The sequence below is a fragment of the Cotesia typhae genome, unplaced genomic scaffold (assembly GCF_013202065.1).
Source record: "Cotesia typhae breed Kobodo isofemale line unplaced genomic scaffold, CoteBio_Ctyphae contig_44, whole genome shotgun sequence".
Taxonomy (NCBI): domain Eukaryota; kingdom Metazoa; phylum Arthropoda; class Insecta; order Hymenoptera; family Braconidae; genus Cotesia; species Cotesia typhae.
The window spans coordinates 1581993-1601464 of record NW_027423753.1 but is presented as its reverse complement, the minus strand read 5'-3'; the positions used below and the strand labels follow the sequence as shown (position 1 = coordinate 1601464).

The window sequence follows — 19472 nt, the reverse complement described above, 5'->3', positions numbered from 1 at the left end:
AATTGAAAATACTGATGAATATAATGCAATGTAAACAGCTTATTACAAGAAACGTCTTGCACAATTCATATAAGAACCAGTAATTACACCCGCATAGCAAAGAAACGTGTGATTTTTACAGGTATCACGCCCTCGGATATCGACAAATACTCGCGGATCGTCTTTCCCGTGTGTTTTGTCTGCTTTAATCTGATGTACTGGATAATATACCTGCACATCAGCGACGTTGTCGCGGACGACCTGGTGCTACTGGAGGAGGCCAAATAAACTAAAAAACGTTCATCTAAATGTTACGTCGTTAAATCTCAGCGTGGATACACTAGAACTCGAGAGCTGAAGCATCGACACCACGGGATTTAATCGTTAAAATATATTTAAAAAATAAAATATTAAATACTAAAACCGTGCTGTGACTAATTACCGACTTTCAGGCACTGTGCGACACTCACTCGTCGCGTCGTCCAATCATCAAAAAAAAAAAAAAAAAAAAAAAATATTAACTATTAATAAGCATTTTAAAGGATCCTTTTCACACAGGAGATGATTAATAATTATTTTATTTATTCGAAAAAAAAAAAGAAAAAAATTTAAAAAAATACGTGATGAATTAATTTAAAAAAAATGAATAAAAATACATGACCATTGCCGGTTACTCTGCCGGCGTATCAAGTGGTCTATGCTCAATGACTTTTTTTTCCTCGGGGAAAAAACGCAAACACGATCGCCGAAGTGACTTCATAGCCTACTAAATGGAGGATTTAAAAAAAAAAATTAAATTAAAAAATAAACTAATAATTGAATTAACCTCGTAGGTTGTTTATTATTATTAAAACTATTAAAAATATGCTCATAAAAGAAGTATTAGACAAAATTAAAATATCTGTGAAATAAAAAAAAAAAAAAAACGTAAATATTAATAATGTGCAGAAGTCAAAATTTCTGCGATCGTTAAGCGCAATGAAGACTGAAGCATGTCGAGCCGTAATAGTAAAGCATGGACGGAAATATATGAAACTGTTATATGAAAAATGTCAAGCAAAAATAAATAATAATAAAACTAATAATAATAATAATAAATAAATAATAATGATAATGATGTAATGTATATGTTGAATAACGTGAAAAATAATTGAAAATGCGAGGCGAGTGCGAAGACTTTGTTGTTACATTGCAAATGGTGTGTACAGTGCCGCGAAAGCCTTCAGAGACGAATATAAATATAAATATAAATACAAATGTATATATATATATATATATATATATATATATATATATATATATATATATATATATATATATATATATATATAGATAGATGTATTATATCAATATTAATATTAATATTACTAAGTATAAATATATAAATAAATAAATGTTATATATAGCTCGATTTAAGCTCGCTGTCGAGGGTAATCGCTAAATTAATTTTATAATTTTTTCTAAAATCGGTTTCGATGACGATCAAGGTGATATAGTCTCTAGAATTAAATAAAAAAAAAAAAAAAAAAAAAAAACTCTAAAAAGTAAATTATGGTTTTAAACTCGTTTGTAAATCAACCATTACCTCTAAAATTTTCTAACTAATTCTAAATGTAATCACGGATATTACCCTTCACAGTGCGCTCATTTCGATGGATTTATAATACAGTACATAATTAAATAAAAATTAAAAAAAATATATATATATAATATATAATATACGATATACCTTTAAAAGCATTGCCAGTATATCTTTATAGTAACGTCGTGAAAGCAGTTATTAATAAATAACAAAACCAAAATAAATAATTAATAAATTTTTTCGGTATAAATAAGTCAATTTAGCCACTGTAGTTTATTATTAAAATATAAGCATTCGATTATAGGCATAATCGTGGCTCAAAACTTGCTACTAAAATTTGTTTTTTAACCAATTATTATAAATATAAATAAATTGATTAATTAATAAATAGATAAACGATTTGATACGAGTGATTAAATATAATATGAATGGATACGCCAACGTTTATTCAGTGGAACTGCTATTAATTAATAAAATAAAATAAATATTATTTAAGTGACAAGTGTTTTAGTTTTTTTTAATCTTTTTTTTTTACGTTTTTACTATTATGTTTAAAAAAAAACCAGTAACATAAATATTTAATAATAATAATAATAATAATTGAAGGTTGATTGAACAATATGATTGTTATCGCGTAATATATGTAATTGTAATTAGTAATTAATTAGTGGAGCGGTTGTAATAATTGTTGATTATTACACACGTCTGTGTATGACTCGAGACTGACGAGAATGTTAATTGATGATTATTATTATTAGTTAATTATAAATAGCATATTTATTGATTATTAATTATTGATAACAAATTTATAAATTATTATTATCATCAAATCGTTAATTTCATTTAATCAAGTAGGTTACTATATTTATAAAATTATAATTATCGATAAATCGGTATGTTTGTAGATATAAATATATATAAATACATAAAAATATAAATATATTAAAATAAAAAAAAAAAAAAAATACCTGGAATGTGAGCGTGCGATAATCGGCCCGGGAAATATTTAATTAATTTTATTTATTAAAATATTAATTATTTCTATTGATTTTATTATTTTACGTGGAAAAAAAAATCTGTCACGAAGCAACGAAACTCGACGATATTTCCTACTATTTATATTCCTAAATATGTATAATATAATAAAAATATATTTAATTAACGCCTTCCACCGGTAATCGATGCTTCGTGCAAAATATTTCCCGAGGCTAGGGATATGAAGGCTCCTCGGATTTTTTATTTTTAATATTTTTTTTTTTGTTTGCTGTTTTAACTATCTCGTTTTTAAAGCCAGAAAATATAATAATTAAACATATTGAATTTAATTAAACAACGGTACAATGATAACAAAAATGTACATTAATTTTTTTTTTTTTTCGACTTTGTCATATCAGCGGACGTTTCCTCTCGCAGTCACTCTCAGTCTTAATCTTTATCTCAAGCTCGGTAATTTTAGTATTTTTTGCACTCCCATCAGCGCGTTATTTTTTTTCTTCTTTTTATTATTATTATTTAGAGTTAGTACGAGGACGCTGGGATGTGGAAACTTGCCATTCAGGATATCGACCAGACACACCCTGGGTTCTTTGTCTATCTCGCTCCCGAGCACTCACTCACTCATTTCATGATCTCTATTTTCTCTTTCATATAACTCTCATACTATTCGCAAATACTAAGAGAAAGAGTTACGGTACAAGAATAAGATAAAAAAAAAGTTTTTAAAAAAGCTGAGAGTGATTAGAGTAAACAAAAATTTAACAAAAAATGTGAGTGATTTTATGCTTCGATTTTCTTTTTCTTTGCCGATAAATTATTTATTAATTTCACTGATTTTAATTATTTTATTAAAGCTCCCTGCCTCGATTTTAGAATTAAAGGATCTCAAATTAATGATAATATTTATAAATGAATAATATTTAAAATAATAATAATAAACAATAGCAGCACGTGAAATATTTATCAACGAACAATATAAATATATAAATATCCAATCCTCTCAACTTCCTCAAGCTTTTTTTTAATACTAAAAAATTACCAAACAAAATCACGAATAATATTAATAAATAATGAAATATAATAACTTTTTCTATTTACAAATCAATAGTTAAAATATTTAATAGTTATCGAATAATAAAATCGCATATAATAAATATATATATATATATATAATAAATATAATATATATATAATAAATCTATTATTATTTAATTTTAACTGTTATTGAATTTCATTTTTTGTTACTTTATTTAAATAATTAATTATTGACGATATAGACGTCCGTTTATAAAATATAAAAAAACTCGATATAACTGTAAAATAATTTATAAAATCAATAAACTTAAATAAACGCTCCATAAATAAAAAAAAAATAATAATTTATTAAAATACTTTAATAAATTATTTTTTATATTTGTATTATTTGTATAGTCACTATTCAGTATTGTTGTAATTGTTACATGAATCGTTGGAAAAAATTAACAGACGACGAATAATTATTTTTTTTTTTTTATATATATTTAATAAAATTCATAGTCTGTTTTTTTTTTTTTTTTAGAGACAAAAACGATTCGATAGTTATATATACGTTATCTATTCGGAGTCTCTATGATAGTAAAAAATATGAGAATGATTAAAGATGTAATTTTAGTCGTTTATCGTTGTGATATATATTCTATAAATAGAATGCTTATATTTTATGTTAAATAATAATTTTTAGTAAAAATCGTGTGACGCGATAATAAATTAGTAAATTTGCTTTTTAAAATTACATACATTCTCAGTTTAATTTTACAATGAAAGTAATTGATAAAAAAAATATAATTTATAATTATCGCGTCGTACGAATCCGAGTGAGTCTTTGTCCTCAGGTAGGATTTGCGTTTCTGGGCACTTAATGCGTATATTAGATACTTAATTAATTAATTAAGACGTTAATGAGATAGGACTACGGAGGAATCCTTACTTACTTAAATAATAATAATAATTAATATAATAATAATAATAATAATGAAAATAAAAGTCAGCCCAGCTCGATTAAACACTCACCTTATTAATAAAAAAAAGTAACCATTACTAAATTTAAAAAATATTTAAAAATACAGTCACATCTTGTACATACAAGTTTTATACAGAGTATTATTATGCATTAAAAGTACTGTGAAATTAATATAATATATATAAATAATTAAATATTATACAATATGCAAATATGTAGTGCACATACGTGATTGTTCGCACATATTTAGATAAAACAACTTTAAATAGGAATGGTAGACTAATTGATTGCCGGAAAAAATATTAAACATTTAAAAGAAAAAAAAATAAATAAAATAAAATAGAAAAATATTGTAAGAAAAAGGATCCGACAAAGTGTATGATGTACCAGTTCAAATGACGTTAACGAAAACTGCCAACTTCATATTATTACACTTTTTAGTCAATCAGATGGACGGAAAAAAAAAAAAAAAAAAAAACTAATAAAAAAAAATATTAAAGGAAATGATAATGATACAAATGTGTGGTTGTAACAGACCCAAAATTTTTCTTAGGATAAACACATTTGCCGTTTGCACATAGAGTACTTGAATGATTTAATAAAACCATTAAATAATGAATAATTAATTAATTAATAAATTGATTGAGAGAATGAATGCGTGGAGTTTCATACTAAACAATTTATCATTAGACTAATAATTAAATTCGTTGACTCATTGTTTTATATATTGTTGTTTAAAGTATGTATTTATGTATATTGAGTTTATTTTGTGTTAATTAATTATTAATTGATTATGAATTATAATTGTGTTTACTGATTACGTTGATATAATATGTCCACGTATTTTGTTTTAATTCACGCGAAGAGAAAGTGAAATTATTGTAAAGTATAATAGTTAATTATAAAATATTTAATTAATAAAAAATATTAATTAATAAATATTTCTCAAGCGAAAGGATTTTATTTTATAAATTAAATGGCAAATATATCGGGTGGTATGTTTGATTTTAAATATTTATATACGGTATATATTTGTCATTTTATTTATGCGACCTTTAAAATTATTTATTTACACGGTTATTTTGTCATTTAAATAATTGTTATAATTGAATTATTTATTTTGTTGATAATTGATAAGTAGTAGACCATAAAAAAAGGACTTGAATAATTAAAATATACATTACAAATTATAAATATAAATAATTGCGCGGGAATAAATATTTAAAGTCGAATTTTTCCACGTAAATATAAATAAAAGTTTCTTTCGTCATTAAGACTAACTATTCTTGGTAAACCTTGCACCCTTTTAATTAACAAATTTATATAATTAATTACTTAAATTAAAAAAAAAAAAAATATCGTAGTAGACTGATTAAAAAAAATAAATAAATAAATAAAGTTAAATTGACACTACTGCGGTTATGATTTATAAAATGTAAGGAAAATTAATAAAAACCAGGACGAGAGAAAGAGAGCGAGAGAGAGAAAGGCTTAAAGCGATTATAAGACATATGAGTCGTTTTGAGAGTACCAAATTCTAAAAAAATGTATTTAATATTAATTGCATATTGTAGAATAAATAATGTAACGGTAAACAGAAATTAATAAACTACCTTTGAAATAAAAATGATGAAAGAAAATATAATGATTGATTTATTAATTTAAATTCATTCCCTTCCTAAAGTTTGAAAATAAACAGATTCAATCTATGTTATTAAGAGAATAAAAAAAATTTTTTTTTCATTCTCTACAAGCAAAGTTGCTTGTAATTTAAAAATATTTATTGAAAATAACGAAATATCACGTAATAGTACACTTCAAATTAAAAAATTTTATCCAGCTTTGATAAATTATTTAGACGTGTATTTTTAATTATTAATTAAATTTTGTAAAATATCATTTTTTAATTAAGAATAAAAATTTTAAATTACTTACTTGAATCAACTGCTTGAATTTCTCACCTTCCTCAGTTGACATCTTGTCATAGTCATCTGTAACATTAAATAATACTAAATTAAATAATTTTATCCCTCAATAATAATTAAAAACTTAAATTTTTAAAAATATTAACTTACCACAACACTTATTTGATAATTTTGACAGTTATTCAACGTATTTTCAGCGGGAGATCTCGCGACGACTGCGCAGTTTGGCTTCTACGCAGCTTACTACAGCCAGGATCTAGCTTGCCGACTTGGTTCCTTTTCTCGCCACAAGATGGCGCCACTATTCGCTTATTTTTTTGCTGAATCACAAATTCTCAAATTTTTTTTTTTTTTTTCATTTAAAATAAAAAAAAAAAGCTGTCTTAATTTAAAAATTATATTCCTAATTAATAATTCAAATTTTATTATTAAATAAATGTAACAATAATATTTAAATATTTTTATTACATTTTTGCAATATAATTTTTTATCCACGAATTTTTTTCAACAGCCATTTTAAAAAATTAACAGTTTTTTAATTTATAAATACATGCATGCTTTTTTTTCCTAACTAATCATAAAAAATTTACATTTTTATTGATAATAGCCCGCTAAAAAAACTATTTACCATTATTCATGTCAGCATCTTCAAATTAAATTTTGCTTTAGCACCCAAGACGCAGAAGCGTCTTTCCTTTGGCGGGACCCCGGAGCGACTGCGCAGTTCTACTTCTGCACAGTCATTCCAGCCATTTTCTAGTTTGCCGATTTGTTTCTTTTTCCTCCGTTAGATGGCGCCACCGGTCCTTCTTTCCTCTAACAATAATCATAATAATAAAAAATGTCTTTATACATTATTGATTTTATTTAATATTCAATATTCAATTGCATTATTGAATTAATGTAATAATTATATTTAAATATTTTTATTATACTTTGGCAATGTATGATTTTTTTTAGCACAGATTTACTTTTAGCGATCATTCGAGAACATGGAGGCGATTTCGCTAGATATATATATGTATATTGATAATTATAACATTTTGATAGAATCTACTAGAGGTTTTTATTGTTATTTTTTGTAAAAACAATTAAATAAATTATTTTTTTTTAGGTTACCCAAAAAATAAAATTTACAGATCTGAAAATTTTATTTTTAGAGTCTGACATTTAAATTTTAATTTATAAATTTTTATTTCAACGCTTTAGCGTTCTAGTAAATTCTTTAATCAATACCTAAAATAATTTTAATAAAATAAACATTTTTATAAGTGTAATTATTTTAATTACTTTTTATTTAAATTATAAATATTAAAAAATTGTGTTACTTTTGAAAAAATTTATGAATTAATTAATCATATAAAAAAAATGTGTAAAAATTTTTTTTAAATTATTTTTATAAATATTTAAAAAAAAACTAAAGTCAGCTGTCAATTTAAAAAATTTTTTTAACAGATTAATTATAATAAAAAAATGCTTCTAAAAATTTTCACTTGTAATTTTTATTAATTTTAACATGTGAAACTTTTTAATTAATTTTTTTTGTAATAATTTAATTGCTATAAAACTCCAAAAAAAATTTTTAATATCTGTCAACCTCAGTGTCATTTAAAAAAACTAATATAAAATTTATAAAATAATTAAAATAATCAATTAATACCATTATAAAAATTTTGTCATTTGTTTGTTATAATACCGGCAAATTCTAGACGTTTCTCGAATTTTCTCAGCTCCAACTCGTGCTTCCGCTTGTGGAAATAAATACTAAAGTCAATTATATTTTTTATTCTGACTTACTTCAGATCATAAAAAATAAATATTAAATTTTTTTCAACAGCTGAAAAAAATACTAAAAATCATTTTATTAATTAAAAAAATTTTCACGTTTCAATTTTATTTATTTTTAGTAAAAAAAAGTTAGAAAAAAGACAGTAATTCGATAGAAACTTCTCGAACTAGTGACAGAGTTCCTGTGAAACGTCTAGAATATTCGGTAAGTCTATATAAACAGCCGCACGGCGCGCACTCGGCACATTTCAAAGAAACACAAAGCAATAAAGTTCTAAGCTAACGCGAGAGTTTTCTCTCTACTTAATAACTTAAAGTTACTTTTAAAAATTAAATAAAATATATCAAGTAATTCAAGTATTTTTCTTATTGAGTGTTACAATTAAATCTATCCAAAACGACGGTCCTACAAGAGTTAAACGATCTTAAGATATCTGAGGAGGTTAAAACAAAAGACAAGATGCCTGAACAGGACACGACCATGGCTGTTGACGGTGGTGAAGCCGAGACTTTTGCCTTCCAAGCTGAAATTGCTCAGTTGATGAGCTTGATCATCAACACCTTTTATTCCAACAAAGAAATTTTCCTTCGTGAATTGATCTCCAACTCATCTGATGTAAGTTTCTTATTTTTATTTAATTAACTATCAGCTGTTTTTTTTTTATTTTTATGATTGATTTTTCAATTATTGTTTGTGTCTTACAGGCTCTTGACAAAATTCGCTATGAATCTCTCACTGATCCATCAAAACTTGACAGCTGCAAGGAATTATTCATCAAGATTATTCCCAACAAAAATGACCGCACTCTCACCATCATTGACAGGTAATTTTCTTTAATTTTTATTAATAGTGTTACGTAAAAAATTTCTCAATTTTTTAGTTAATTATTTGATTTAATTATTAAAGATTTTTGTATTGATTGTGAATTTTTTATGTATTATTTTATTAATATTTTAAAAAATTTAATTTTTTTGTTAACCTTGTCCTAGTTTTTTTTTAATTTGCATAAAAATTATTTAAGTTTTGTAATTTTATTTAATAGAGAATTTTTTTAATTATTTAATTATTTTAATTTTTAATTCTAATAATTTCAATTCAATTATTTAATTATCAAAAAGTTTATTTTTTTACGCGAGACATTGAAAATGTATTTCTAATTAATATAAAATTAAATTTAAAACAAAATTAATAATCATTACAGTGGTATCGGTATGACAAAAGCTGACCTCGTCAACAATTTGGGAACGATCGCAAAATCCGGAACAAAAGCCTTTATGGAAGCCTTGCAAGCTGGAGCAGACATCTCAATGATTGGTCAGTTCGGTGTTGGTTTCTACTCAGCTTACCTGGTCGCTGACAAAGTATCCGTAGTGTCAAAACACAACGATGACGAGCAGTACTTGTGGGAATCAGCAGCTGGTGGTTCATTCACAATCCGCCCAGACCACGGTGAACCATTGGGTCGCGGTACCAAAATAATTCTCCACATCAAGGAAGACCAGGCCGAGTACTTGGAGGAGTCCAAGATCAAGGAAGTAGTAAAGAAACACTCCCAATTCATCGGCTACCCGATCAAGCTCTTGGTCGAGAAAGAGCGTGAAAAAGAAATCAGCGATGACGAAGAGGAGGAAGAAGTCAAACCAGTAAAAGACGCCGACGAGAACGAAGACGACAAGCCTAAGATCGAGGATGTTGGCGAGGACGAGGAAGAAGACAAGGACGAAAAAGACAAGAAAAAGAAAAAGAAGACTATTAAAGAAAAATACACTGAAGACGAAGAGCTGAACAAGACCAAGCCGTTGTGGACCCGTAACCCCGACGACATCACTCACGAAGAGTACGGCGAGTTCTACAAGAGCTTGACAAACGACTGGGAAGACCACCTAGCCGTAAAACATTTCTCTGTAGAAGGTCAGCTGGAGTTCCGTGCTCTTCTGTTCGCTCCACGACGCGCTCCTTTCGATTTGTTTGAAAACAAGAAGCGCAAGAACAACATCAAACTCTACGTAAGACGAGTCTTCATCATGGACAACTGTGAAGAGATAATCCCCGACTACTTGAACTTCATGCGTGGTATTGTCGACAGCGAGGATCTCCCACTGAACATCTCCCGTGAAATGCTCCAACAAAACAAGATCCTCAAAGTAATCCGTAAGAACTTGGTGAAGAAATGTCTGGAATTGTTCGAGGAACTGACCGAAGACGCCGAGAACTACAAGAAGTTCTACGAGCAATTCTCCAAGAACTTGAAGCTGGGTATCCACGAAGACTCCACCAACCGCAAGAAGCTCTCAGAGCTCTTGAGGTTCCACACTTCGTCGACGGGCGAAGAAATGTGCACCTTAAAGGACTACGTTGGCAGGATGAAGGAAAACCAGAAGCACATTTATTACATCACCGGAGAAAGCCGCGAGCAAGTTGCTCACAGTTCCTTCGTTGAAAGGGTCCTTAAGGCTGGATTTGAAGTCATCTACATGACTGAGCCCATTGACGAGTACGTAGTCCAGCAGTTGAAGGAGTTTGACGGCAAACAGTTGGTTTCTGTTACCAAGGAAGGTCTGGAGCTTCCGTTGTCCGACGAGGAGAAGAAGAAGATGGAGGATGACAAGACCAAATTCGAGAACCTCTGCAAGACTGTTAAAGACATCCTGGACAAGAAGGTTGAGAAGGTCGTTGTCTCGAACAGGTTGGTTGATTCACCTTGCTGTATTGTCACCTCGCAGTACGGTTGGACAGCCAACATGGAGAGAATCATGAAGGCCCAGGCGTTGAGAGACTCCTCGACGATGGGCTACATGGCTGCTAAGAAACACCTCGAGATCAACCCAGATCATTCCATCATGGAGAACTTGAGGCAGAAAATTGAAGCTGACAAACATGACAAGTCTGTCAAGGACTTGGTGATGCTTCTCTTTGAGACTGCCTTGATGTCATCCGGATTTGCATTAGAAGACCCTCAAGTCCATGCGGCGAGAATTTACAGGATGATCAAGCTTGGTCTGGGACTCGATGATGACGTTCCCATGGAGGAGATTACCAGCAGCGAAGAAACTCCCGCTATCGCGGAAGTCAACGATGATGAAGCCTCCAGGATGGAAGAAGTAGATTAAGTGTGTTGATTTTTTTTTTTTTTTATAATAATTTATTATTATTATTATTTTTCCAAAGACTTTATGCCACCAAGACTGCAAATTTATTGAGTATTATCACAGCAGAGCTCTGAGAACAAATATCTCAATTCAGGGTGTAATTTTATTTAACTTTTTTTTTTTTTTTTTAACATGACAAACTCATCTTTCATTCAACGTGACTCGATAAGTTGTAAGTTTCATTCCATTGCCATTATTAATGTAATATAATTATTTAATAATTAAGAAACTAAAAATCGACGTTGGTTGTGAGAATAAATGTGAAAATAGTTGATATTTAAAAAAAAAAGTGTTTTTATTTTAATTATAAGTTTATTTATATTTATTACCCTTTCAATAATTATTTTAATTATATTTTTATTTTTATTTTATTTAGGAAAATTAATTTAACTGATATTTCATCATTTTTAAATCTTTTAACAAATAAATTATGGCAAAAAAAAATTAAAAATGCAATTTTTTAAAGAAATTTGTTTTGAATTAGTTCAATTTTTAAATAAAATTAAAAATTAATCAAGTGACAGCTAATTTTAAAGACATTTTTATTTTTAAATAAACAATTTTAATTTGTATAAATTAATTTTAACAATTTAAATTTTCGCGCTAAAATATAATGGCGGAAAAAATCCAATCAGCCAATGAGAAGAGTAGCGTTTCCATGACGTCAGCACTCTCAAGGACAAAAGCAATTGCAGCTTGTTGCTCAACGTTCGTTGTCACTTGCTTGTCGTTACATCGCGAATAAAACTGCGTCATACTTAAAAATCTTTAATTAATAACAAAACTCAGTGATAGTTTTAACAATTGTATTAAATTAATTGAAATTCAAATTAGAATCTTTCTAAATAATAATTTAAATTATTAATTCGTTTCAAATCGCAAAAATTTTTAACAATCAACAGTACAAAAGTTTAACCTTAAAATAGTTCGGCAGTGTTTGAATTCAGTTATATAAAATTACAGTGCGTAATTATTTATTTTTTAATAAAAAGTGATTAAATTGAAGTAACGTTAAAAAAATAATTAATTATTTCATTAAAAATTTCAAGATAAAAAAAGATTTTGAAACTAATTTTGTTTGTGAGTCAAAGATGGCGCCTCGGTCAGGCAAAATGTCTTTTCCCGCGTCTTTGTCGCGATGACTTGCAAGTTTTTATAAATTTTAATTTAATTAACAAGTTTTTAATCAAAATTAGTTATTAATCGTGTTTTATATATTTTTTTTACAATTAATAAATTAAAATAATTTGTTATATCCGTGAAAATATCAAGAAACAAAAAAAAATTACATCAATGCTTCTAGAAAGTTCTGACACGTTCCTGGTTTCCCGTAATCTAAATCATCAGCTGGTGAGTCAATTATACCGATAAAAAATTATTTCATCATACAATTGAATTTTTAACATTGTTTCATTGTTAATTAATTAATGACATTAAATTTAGCTATCACTTTACAATTTTTTTTTAATTATAGCAGAAAAAAATAATTAAAAAAATGGACTTGCAGAAATTTTAATAAATTGAAAATATCACACTGAAGTTGGCAGATGTTAAAAATTTTTTTAGAATTTTATAGCAATTAAATTATTATAAAAAAATTAAATTAAAAAGTTTCAATTGTAAAAATTAATAAAAATTACCAGTGAAAATTTTTAGAAGCATTTTTTTAAAAATAATTTTTTTTGTTAGAGAAAATTAAAAAATTATCAAGTGACAACTAACTTTAATGTCATATAATTAATTAATTATTAAAAATTAAAAAAACAAAATGAGACAGCAAAAAATAAGGTTGTAACTTTAAAACAGCAGATGGCGCCAAAATGGCGTTGGAAAATTAAAAAAATGCAGTCGTCGATAATCAGGATTTTGTTTTATTTTATTACTATTATTACTATAAAACAATATTTATTAATTACGATTAAATGATCGTTTTCTCCGAAGCATTTATCATAATAATAAGCTAAATAAGAAAAGGTAGCGTTTATATTAAATATAAACAAGATAATTTATGTTTATATGATAAATAATAATTTATGAGTTATTAATTCAATTTATGGCATTAATAATCCCATATATTAAATATTCTGTTGGGTGTTATTTATTTTCACTTATCAATCTTATCGCACTCGTTTCGCTATAAATAAATACACGAAAGGTACCGATGGTGATTTAAATTGAGCCAATAAATAATAACAACAAAAATTAAACTAACCATTTAAATATAAGGTGAGTAAGAAATAAAGAGAATTATTATAATCAATGTTATCATTATCATTATTGTACTGTAATAATTGTAATTTTTTTTTTTCTACTGCGTTGAGTAAATGAGATAAGACAAGATTTAATCCTTAACGATAAGTCAAGCAGCTGTCTGGTGTCTATTTATTTATCTATTGAGTTCCTGTTTCTCATCGACGAGAGTAAAAGTAACTAAACGGGACGTCCCTGAAAACCGAAAGTACTAGTTGTGTTTTATTATACAGGCCAGGTGATAGTTGGTTTGTCGAGAATTTAGTTTTGTACATTCGACGTATAGTACTCACTATTTATCCTCCAACATTTATGTATGTATGTATGTATGTATAATTCCAAACATATACTCTTATACTTAAACTTAAGCCACTAAACAAGACTAACAAATGTCTTTGTAAGTGGCTTAGAAATATTAAATAGAATAGAATTAAAAAAAAAAAAAAAAATCTCCCGTTAGTTACAAATGTCCGTCACCTGCGAGGCCGTCTCCAAAAACTCTAAACATAAAATATAATAATTATTTAAAATAAAAAAAAAAAAATGATTAATTATAATTATTTAAAAAAAAAAAAAAAAATAATTTTCACATAAAAAGTTATTTCCAAGTAAATAAAAAACAATGCACGATTTTATCTCCAAAAAATATGAATAGTAAAAAAAGATATCCCAAGTAAAGTATAGTGAGAACGTTTTTTTCTTTATTCTTTATACTTATTATATTTTTTTTTCTTTATTTCAGAGTGTTGGCACCGCGGCCATTTTGAATTTGCGTGATGTCACGACGTGGCCTACTTTAGGCCACTCCACGTGCACGGGTCATCGCCCTCGAGCTCTAGTCTATCCCACTCACAGCACATCTCGTTCCCCTTGTCGTCTTTGTTCTCTTCTCTCGTTCTCTTGCATACTAAAAACCCATACGTACATACTTACATCCATGCATACATATATGAAATAGTCCATGTATTTATATTACATAGGCCTCTTTATTTCATTTGGTTTCTTTCAACACGGACAACACTACCAATACCAACTACTACACGGTTATAACTCTGCTAGGCGTTTAATTCTTGTAGCATGCTTTCAACAAAATCTCTTTCTATTCCCTGCAGCTATCTATAAATAATACATCCAGCATACACCGCTAAATATTTAATAATTTAGTATTGAGCACTAAAATAATTACATCTCACTACACTAAAATTGTGTCGTTAAACTTTTTTAGGTCTAATTGCATTGCCCATAAAGTAGTCTACTATCGCCGTGTTATAAATATCATCATCAGCTAGCTTATCATCCGAATTGTCATTAGCTTCGGCTTTGATTAGTTCATTGAAAGAAAAAAATTTTTATGTCTGTCGTTTTATTGTTTCATTCCCTCTAAATATATTTTTTTAAGTGAACAATTATTGTATTTTATATTTACGGAAAAATATCTTTAATTGTCAAAAGTATTAAAAATCTATTTTATTTTATTTTATTTTATTTCATCAGCAAAATTTAATCGAATTCCAGTTTACGATAATAATATCGAAAAATGATTCACTCTTGACTTTTATAAATAATTTCAATTGAGATGCAAGTTAAATAATTTTATTACTTTAAAAATAAAACAAAACCGGAGCATAACAGGATGGAGATTTATGAAAGTCGAGTAGATGATTTTAAAATGAATTTTATTGGACCGCGGGCCACTGCGGACAAAAATACAAAAGAAAAATGAATTATTTTGGTAGTGGGGTACCAGTAGTGGATAGAAATGGATCGATACAAGGTTTGATCTAGTAACCTAGATCCCGGCGGGTTCACTACATAGACTGCACCAGCACCAGCCCGCCTCGATAGATCCATTCCCTCGTGTCGACCCAGAAAACCCACCCTTCGGGCATCGGGGGCGAGTACTTCTTCACCCCTCATTGACCCACATTACACGTCTTACATTACTAAATTATTTTTTAAACTTCACCCCCCGTTCTTTTGTTCCTACTCAGCCCGTCAGCGCTTCTTTTCATATTTTTGCCTGAAAAGCACGCTCTATATCTAGTCTTCTCAATTCTTGATGATTTTTATCTTTTTAATTAAGCCAGCTTGTCGAACATGATCAAAAGAAATTTTTTCTATTATTTTAATTTATAAAAAACAAGCATGGCTTCAGTTTTAAAGATATTAAATATTTAATATTAAATAATGACATTTGTTAAATTGCCCTATATTTTTTTAAATATTGATGTTTTTAAAGATATAAGCTCATCCCGATGTTATACTCATCAAGAGCTTTCATTTGAGTACCCACATGCATTTTCATATATTTTTCATATATATATATATGAAAAAATGATGTGGGTATTCAAATGAAAGGTCTTGATGAGTATAACATCGGGATGAGCTTATATCTTAAAAAATGTTAATAGATCACAACAACGATACCAAATTTAACCATAAAAACCCATTTTATCATATAAATACCCTGGCCACAAAATTTTGCTTATTCTATTTTATTAAAAAACCTAAATAAACAATCGTGGCTTGTAACAATCTCTCAGCTTTATGTAACACCAGTACGTGGTTAATTGACTAAATTATAAAATAACTTTAAAAAAATTATTCCACCAAAAATAATTCATCACATTGACAGGCTTACTCCAAAATATTAATTATTTTATTTAAATATTTTTATTATTTATAATAAATACCCAAAGATAACTTGTACTTTCACTGAAATTATTTCTACATAACTGCAAGTACTCTAGAGAAATAAATATAATTTAGCTCGTCAAGTGGGTTATGTAAAAAAATCTAAATATGAAATAATAAATCATAATATTATATACTTACTCGTATTTTATTTTCGTATATATATATATGAAGCAGATTGTATGCAACCGAGTAGAGTATTTTAGCATACTTATGCATATTCTTGAGAAATATTTCTATATATAAAAAAAGTATACACGGGAATTGAGGTTGCTGAAAAGTAAAGTTTAAAGTTAAGATTTCTTCAAGTGTTAGGAGTGTCAAATGCGTGTGAGTATTTATTTAGTGTGTCATGTTGGCTTCTCATTTATCTGCTTGGCTTACCTTTTTTTTTTTTTTTTTTTTTTAATTCATTTTTATTTCAATCTTTATTACACCGTTTCTGGTTATTTATTTTTATTTTTATTTACTAGTCATTTTCAAGCAGAGTATCATCATCCTTGGGACACTGTTTTCTATCCTAACTTCCTGCGCCTACTTTCTAATGTTGCCCCATACCATCATCGTCACAGTTACTCTCCATCAATAACTTTGGCTTTTATACAGCGTTTAATATTTATTATACAACGCTAAATCAATTTTCATCGGTAATACAATAAAAAAAAATTTTTTTATTTTAATTTTTATTACTAAGATTTAATGTAAATATAAATTATTTATTAATTATTAAATAATTCTAAATGTCAGGTAATTAAAAAAATTTTTTTTTATTAATAAAATGCATTGACATTTTAATATTAAATAATCTACTCATTAAATTTAAAATCTGAAACAATCGTACAGCAAAGAGGTCACGGAGTTTAAATAAAATATATTTTATATTTTATTTAATGAACTCTGCCAGCTGGCGTCAAGGCACTGCAGTTAAAAAATAAAAAAAACTCTCGTAATTTTTAATTGTATAATTTTTATTTTTTAAAAATTGTATTTAAATTAAATTATTAATAAATTAATTAAATTTTTTGGATATTTAAATCGCAGAAAAAAAAAGTACTGACGCTTAAAGTTAAATACCAGAGCCGGAGGTTTTTATCGCCGAGTTGACAAAAGAAAAATAGATGACATTGTGAATAACGGCAGAGACGAAAAGAGCTTAACTTAATTTTAAATGAAATTATATTTAAAGCCTCTCGAGAAAAGTTTCTGTTTGTGTATCATCCTTGATGTCGCCTTGATGCTTATGCCTAATATAATATTATAAAATTGAATAATTTATATTATCAAGAGAATAAGAAAAATTTTGTAGCCAGTGTATTTATGTGATAAAATGGGTTTTTATGATGATAAGTGTTGAGGCTGCATTCGAAAATGCTCTATCTCTGAATACATAATTGAGAAATGACCCTGTATCTCGTGAACTATTGACATTTTTAAAGATTTAAGCTCTACCCGATGTCCCACTCATCGAGACCTTTCATTTGAGTACCCACATCAATTTTTCATATATTATATATATATATATATATATATATATATATATATATATATATATATATATATATATATATATATATATATATATATATATATATATATATGTATATATGAAAATATATATAAAAATGCATGTGTGTACTCAAATGAAAGCTCTTGATGAGTGTAACATCGGGATGAGCTTATATCTTTAAAAATGTCAATAATTAAGACAGTACAGTGCAATTTAACAAAATTAATTATTTAATAAAACAAAATTTTATTTATTTATAGTGACTGCAATGTTGCTAGTGTATATATTATAAAATTAAATTATTACATAGTCTATATAGTCCCTGGAGTGACTGTAAAGAAAAGAGCCAGCGGACCAGGGAGGAACCACCCAGCCGGAGAATAATGCGCCTGGAGTAAATATCAAGAAGAGTAAAAAGAGATATGTAAGAGGGTAACAAAAGAAACGTACGAGTTTGAATCTAAAGCTAGAGAAAATCTGAGCCAGCACCAGCTGGACTATCCTCTGTACTTCATACTCTGTATTCATCGATGTATATCTCTGTTCCTCTTAACCGCAACAAAACTAAAATAGGGCGTGAAAGACACTCCACTATCCTAGTGGCATGTCAGAGTTAAGTTGAATTTAGTGTCGGAGCTTATGGCGCATGCGTTGCACTCCAGTTCTTCGATGTTTGACATGAACTAGACGGGAACGAGGAGTTTAACAAGAGGAGGATGACGAGGATGACGACAAGCAAACCTGAACCCTAGTCTGTATATACACTGGATCGACGTCGACAACCATCACGATGAAAACTAGAATGGGGTTACGCCTCGTTCCTCGTTTGTGCTTTCCTCTCTTATCTCTTCCTTTTTCTGAGCTAGATTTTTAGTTTTATTTTTTTTAAACTTTTAGATAAAAAATTACACTTTAGAAAATCAATTATTGACCTATTTTGCGTGCTCCATTGTTCGTTTCTGTTACTCAATTATTTTATATTGCAATATTAATTATTAAATTGATGTCAATTTATTTATTATTATTTTAATTAACGAATTCATTTAATTACATTATTAAAAATTCCGGTGTAAAAGAAAAGTTTTTTAATTAAAATTTTAAAAAGTAAATCCTCGCTGGATAATTAAGTTTTTTTTTTTTTTTTTTTTACCTAGTAAATGTTAATTGAATTTATTTATTTATTTATTCCCGGATAAATTATGATTATTAAGAAAATTAAATATTTAATTAGCGTAATTGAATACATTAGCATGTTAATCGCCGGCAATTATTAATTTAGTATTTTGTTATTTTATTTTATTTTAAATAAAAAGCCATTGAAAGCACGAGACTTGATAAAATAGTTGGAAGTAAGACGGACAGAGCTTAGGGAAATATAAAGCGTGACACAGAGGGCGGAAACGAAAGAGGAGTACGCGACTGAGGGCGGCAAAGAAGGTGACGGAGGAGAAAGAGGAGAGAACGAGGCCAGAGTATTGATCCTCTTGTGGTGGTTGACACATTTACCAAAAGTTTTGCGTGCTCCACTTTTTCCGTGTGAATAAAAATATTTAAGGCCTTTAAAATTAACTTGCCGTCAATATTTTAAAATTTATACCTTTT

General features: G+C 27.6%; 2 protein-coding genes and 1 long non-coding RNA gene across 16 annotated transcripts in view; 2 read left to right on the top strand and 1 right to left on the bottom strand.

The window, feature by feature from the left end:
• Rdl (Resistant to dieldrin) overlaps positions 1-1237 on the top strand; it is a 94372-nt gene extending 93135 nt beyond the window's left edge. For all 14 annotated transcript variants that reach the window (XM_074245070.1, XM_074245065.1, XM_074245059.1 and 11 more), the window contains one exon: positions 122-1237. In XM_074245070.1, coding sequence (XP_074101171.1) covers positions 122-267 — 146 coding nt within the window. In that variant the 3' untranslated portion in view covers positions 268-1237. The remainder of the gene's footprint in view (positions 1-121) is intronic.
• A 7285-nt stretch (positions 1238-8522) lies between these two features.
• On the top strand, positions 8523-11708 carry Hsp90 (heat shock protein 90). Its single transcript, XM_074245624.1, has 3 exons — positions 8523-8885; positions 8975-9093; positions 9472-11708. The coding sequence occupies exons 1-3, from the start codon at positions 8730-8732 to the stop codon at positions 11378-11380; spliced, it is 2184 nt and encodes a 727-aa protein (XP_074101725.1). The 5' UTR covers positions 8523-8729; the 3' UTR covers positions 11381-11708.
• LOC141529168 (uncharacterized) lies at positions 11390-12875 on the bottom strand. Its single transcript, XR_012479535.1, has 2 exons — positions 12709-12875; positions 11390-12176 (listed from the first exon to the last, which is right to left on the bottom strand). It is a non-coding gene; the product is annotated as an uncharacterized LOC141529168 (long non-coding RNA).
• Between the last annotated feature and the right edge of the window lie 6597 nt (positions 12876-19472).

What these genes read in the sequence shown, in the direction of transcription:
- Hsp90 (XM_074245624.1), top strand. Translation starts at nt 8,730, where the DNA reads ATGCCTGAACAGGACACGACCATGGCTGTTGACGGTGGTGAAGCCGAG. An exon ending in TGATCTCCAACTCATCTGAT is followed by an intron (nt 8,886 to 8,974) that starts GTAAGTTTCTTA and finishes TGTGTCTTACAG; the next exon opens with GCTCTTGACAAAATTCGCTA. An exon ending in ACTCTCACCATCATTGACAG is followed by an intron (nt 9,094 to 9,471) that starts GTAATTTTCTTT and finishes TAATCATTACAG; the next exon opens with TGGTATCGGTATGACAAAAG.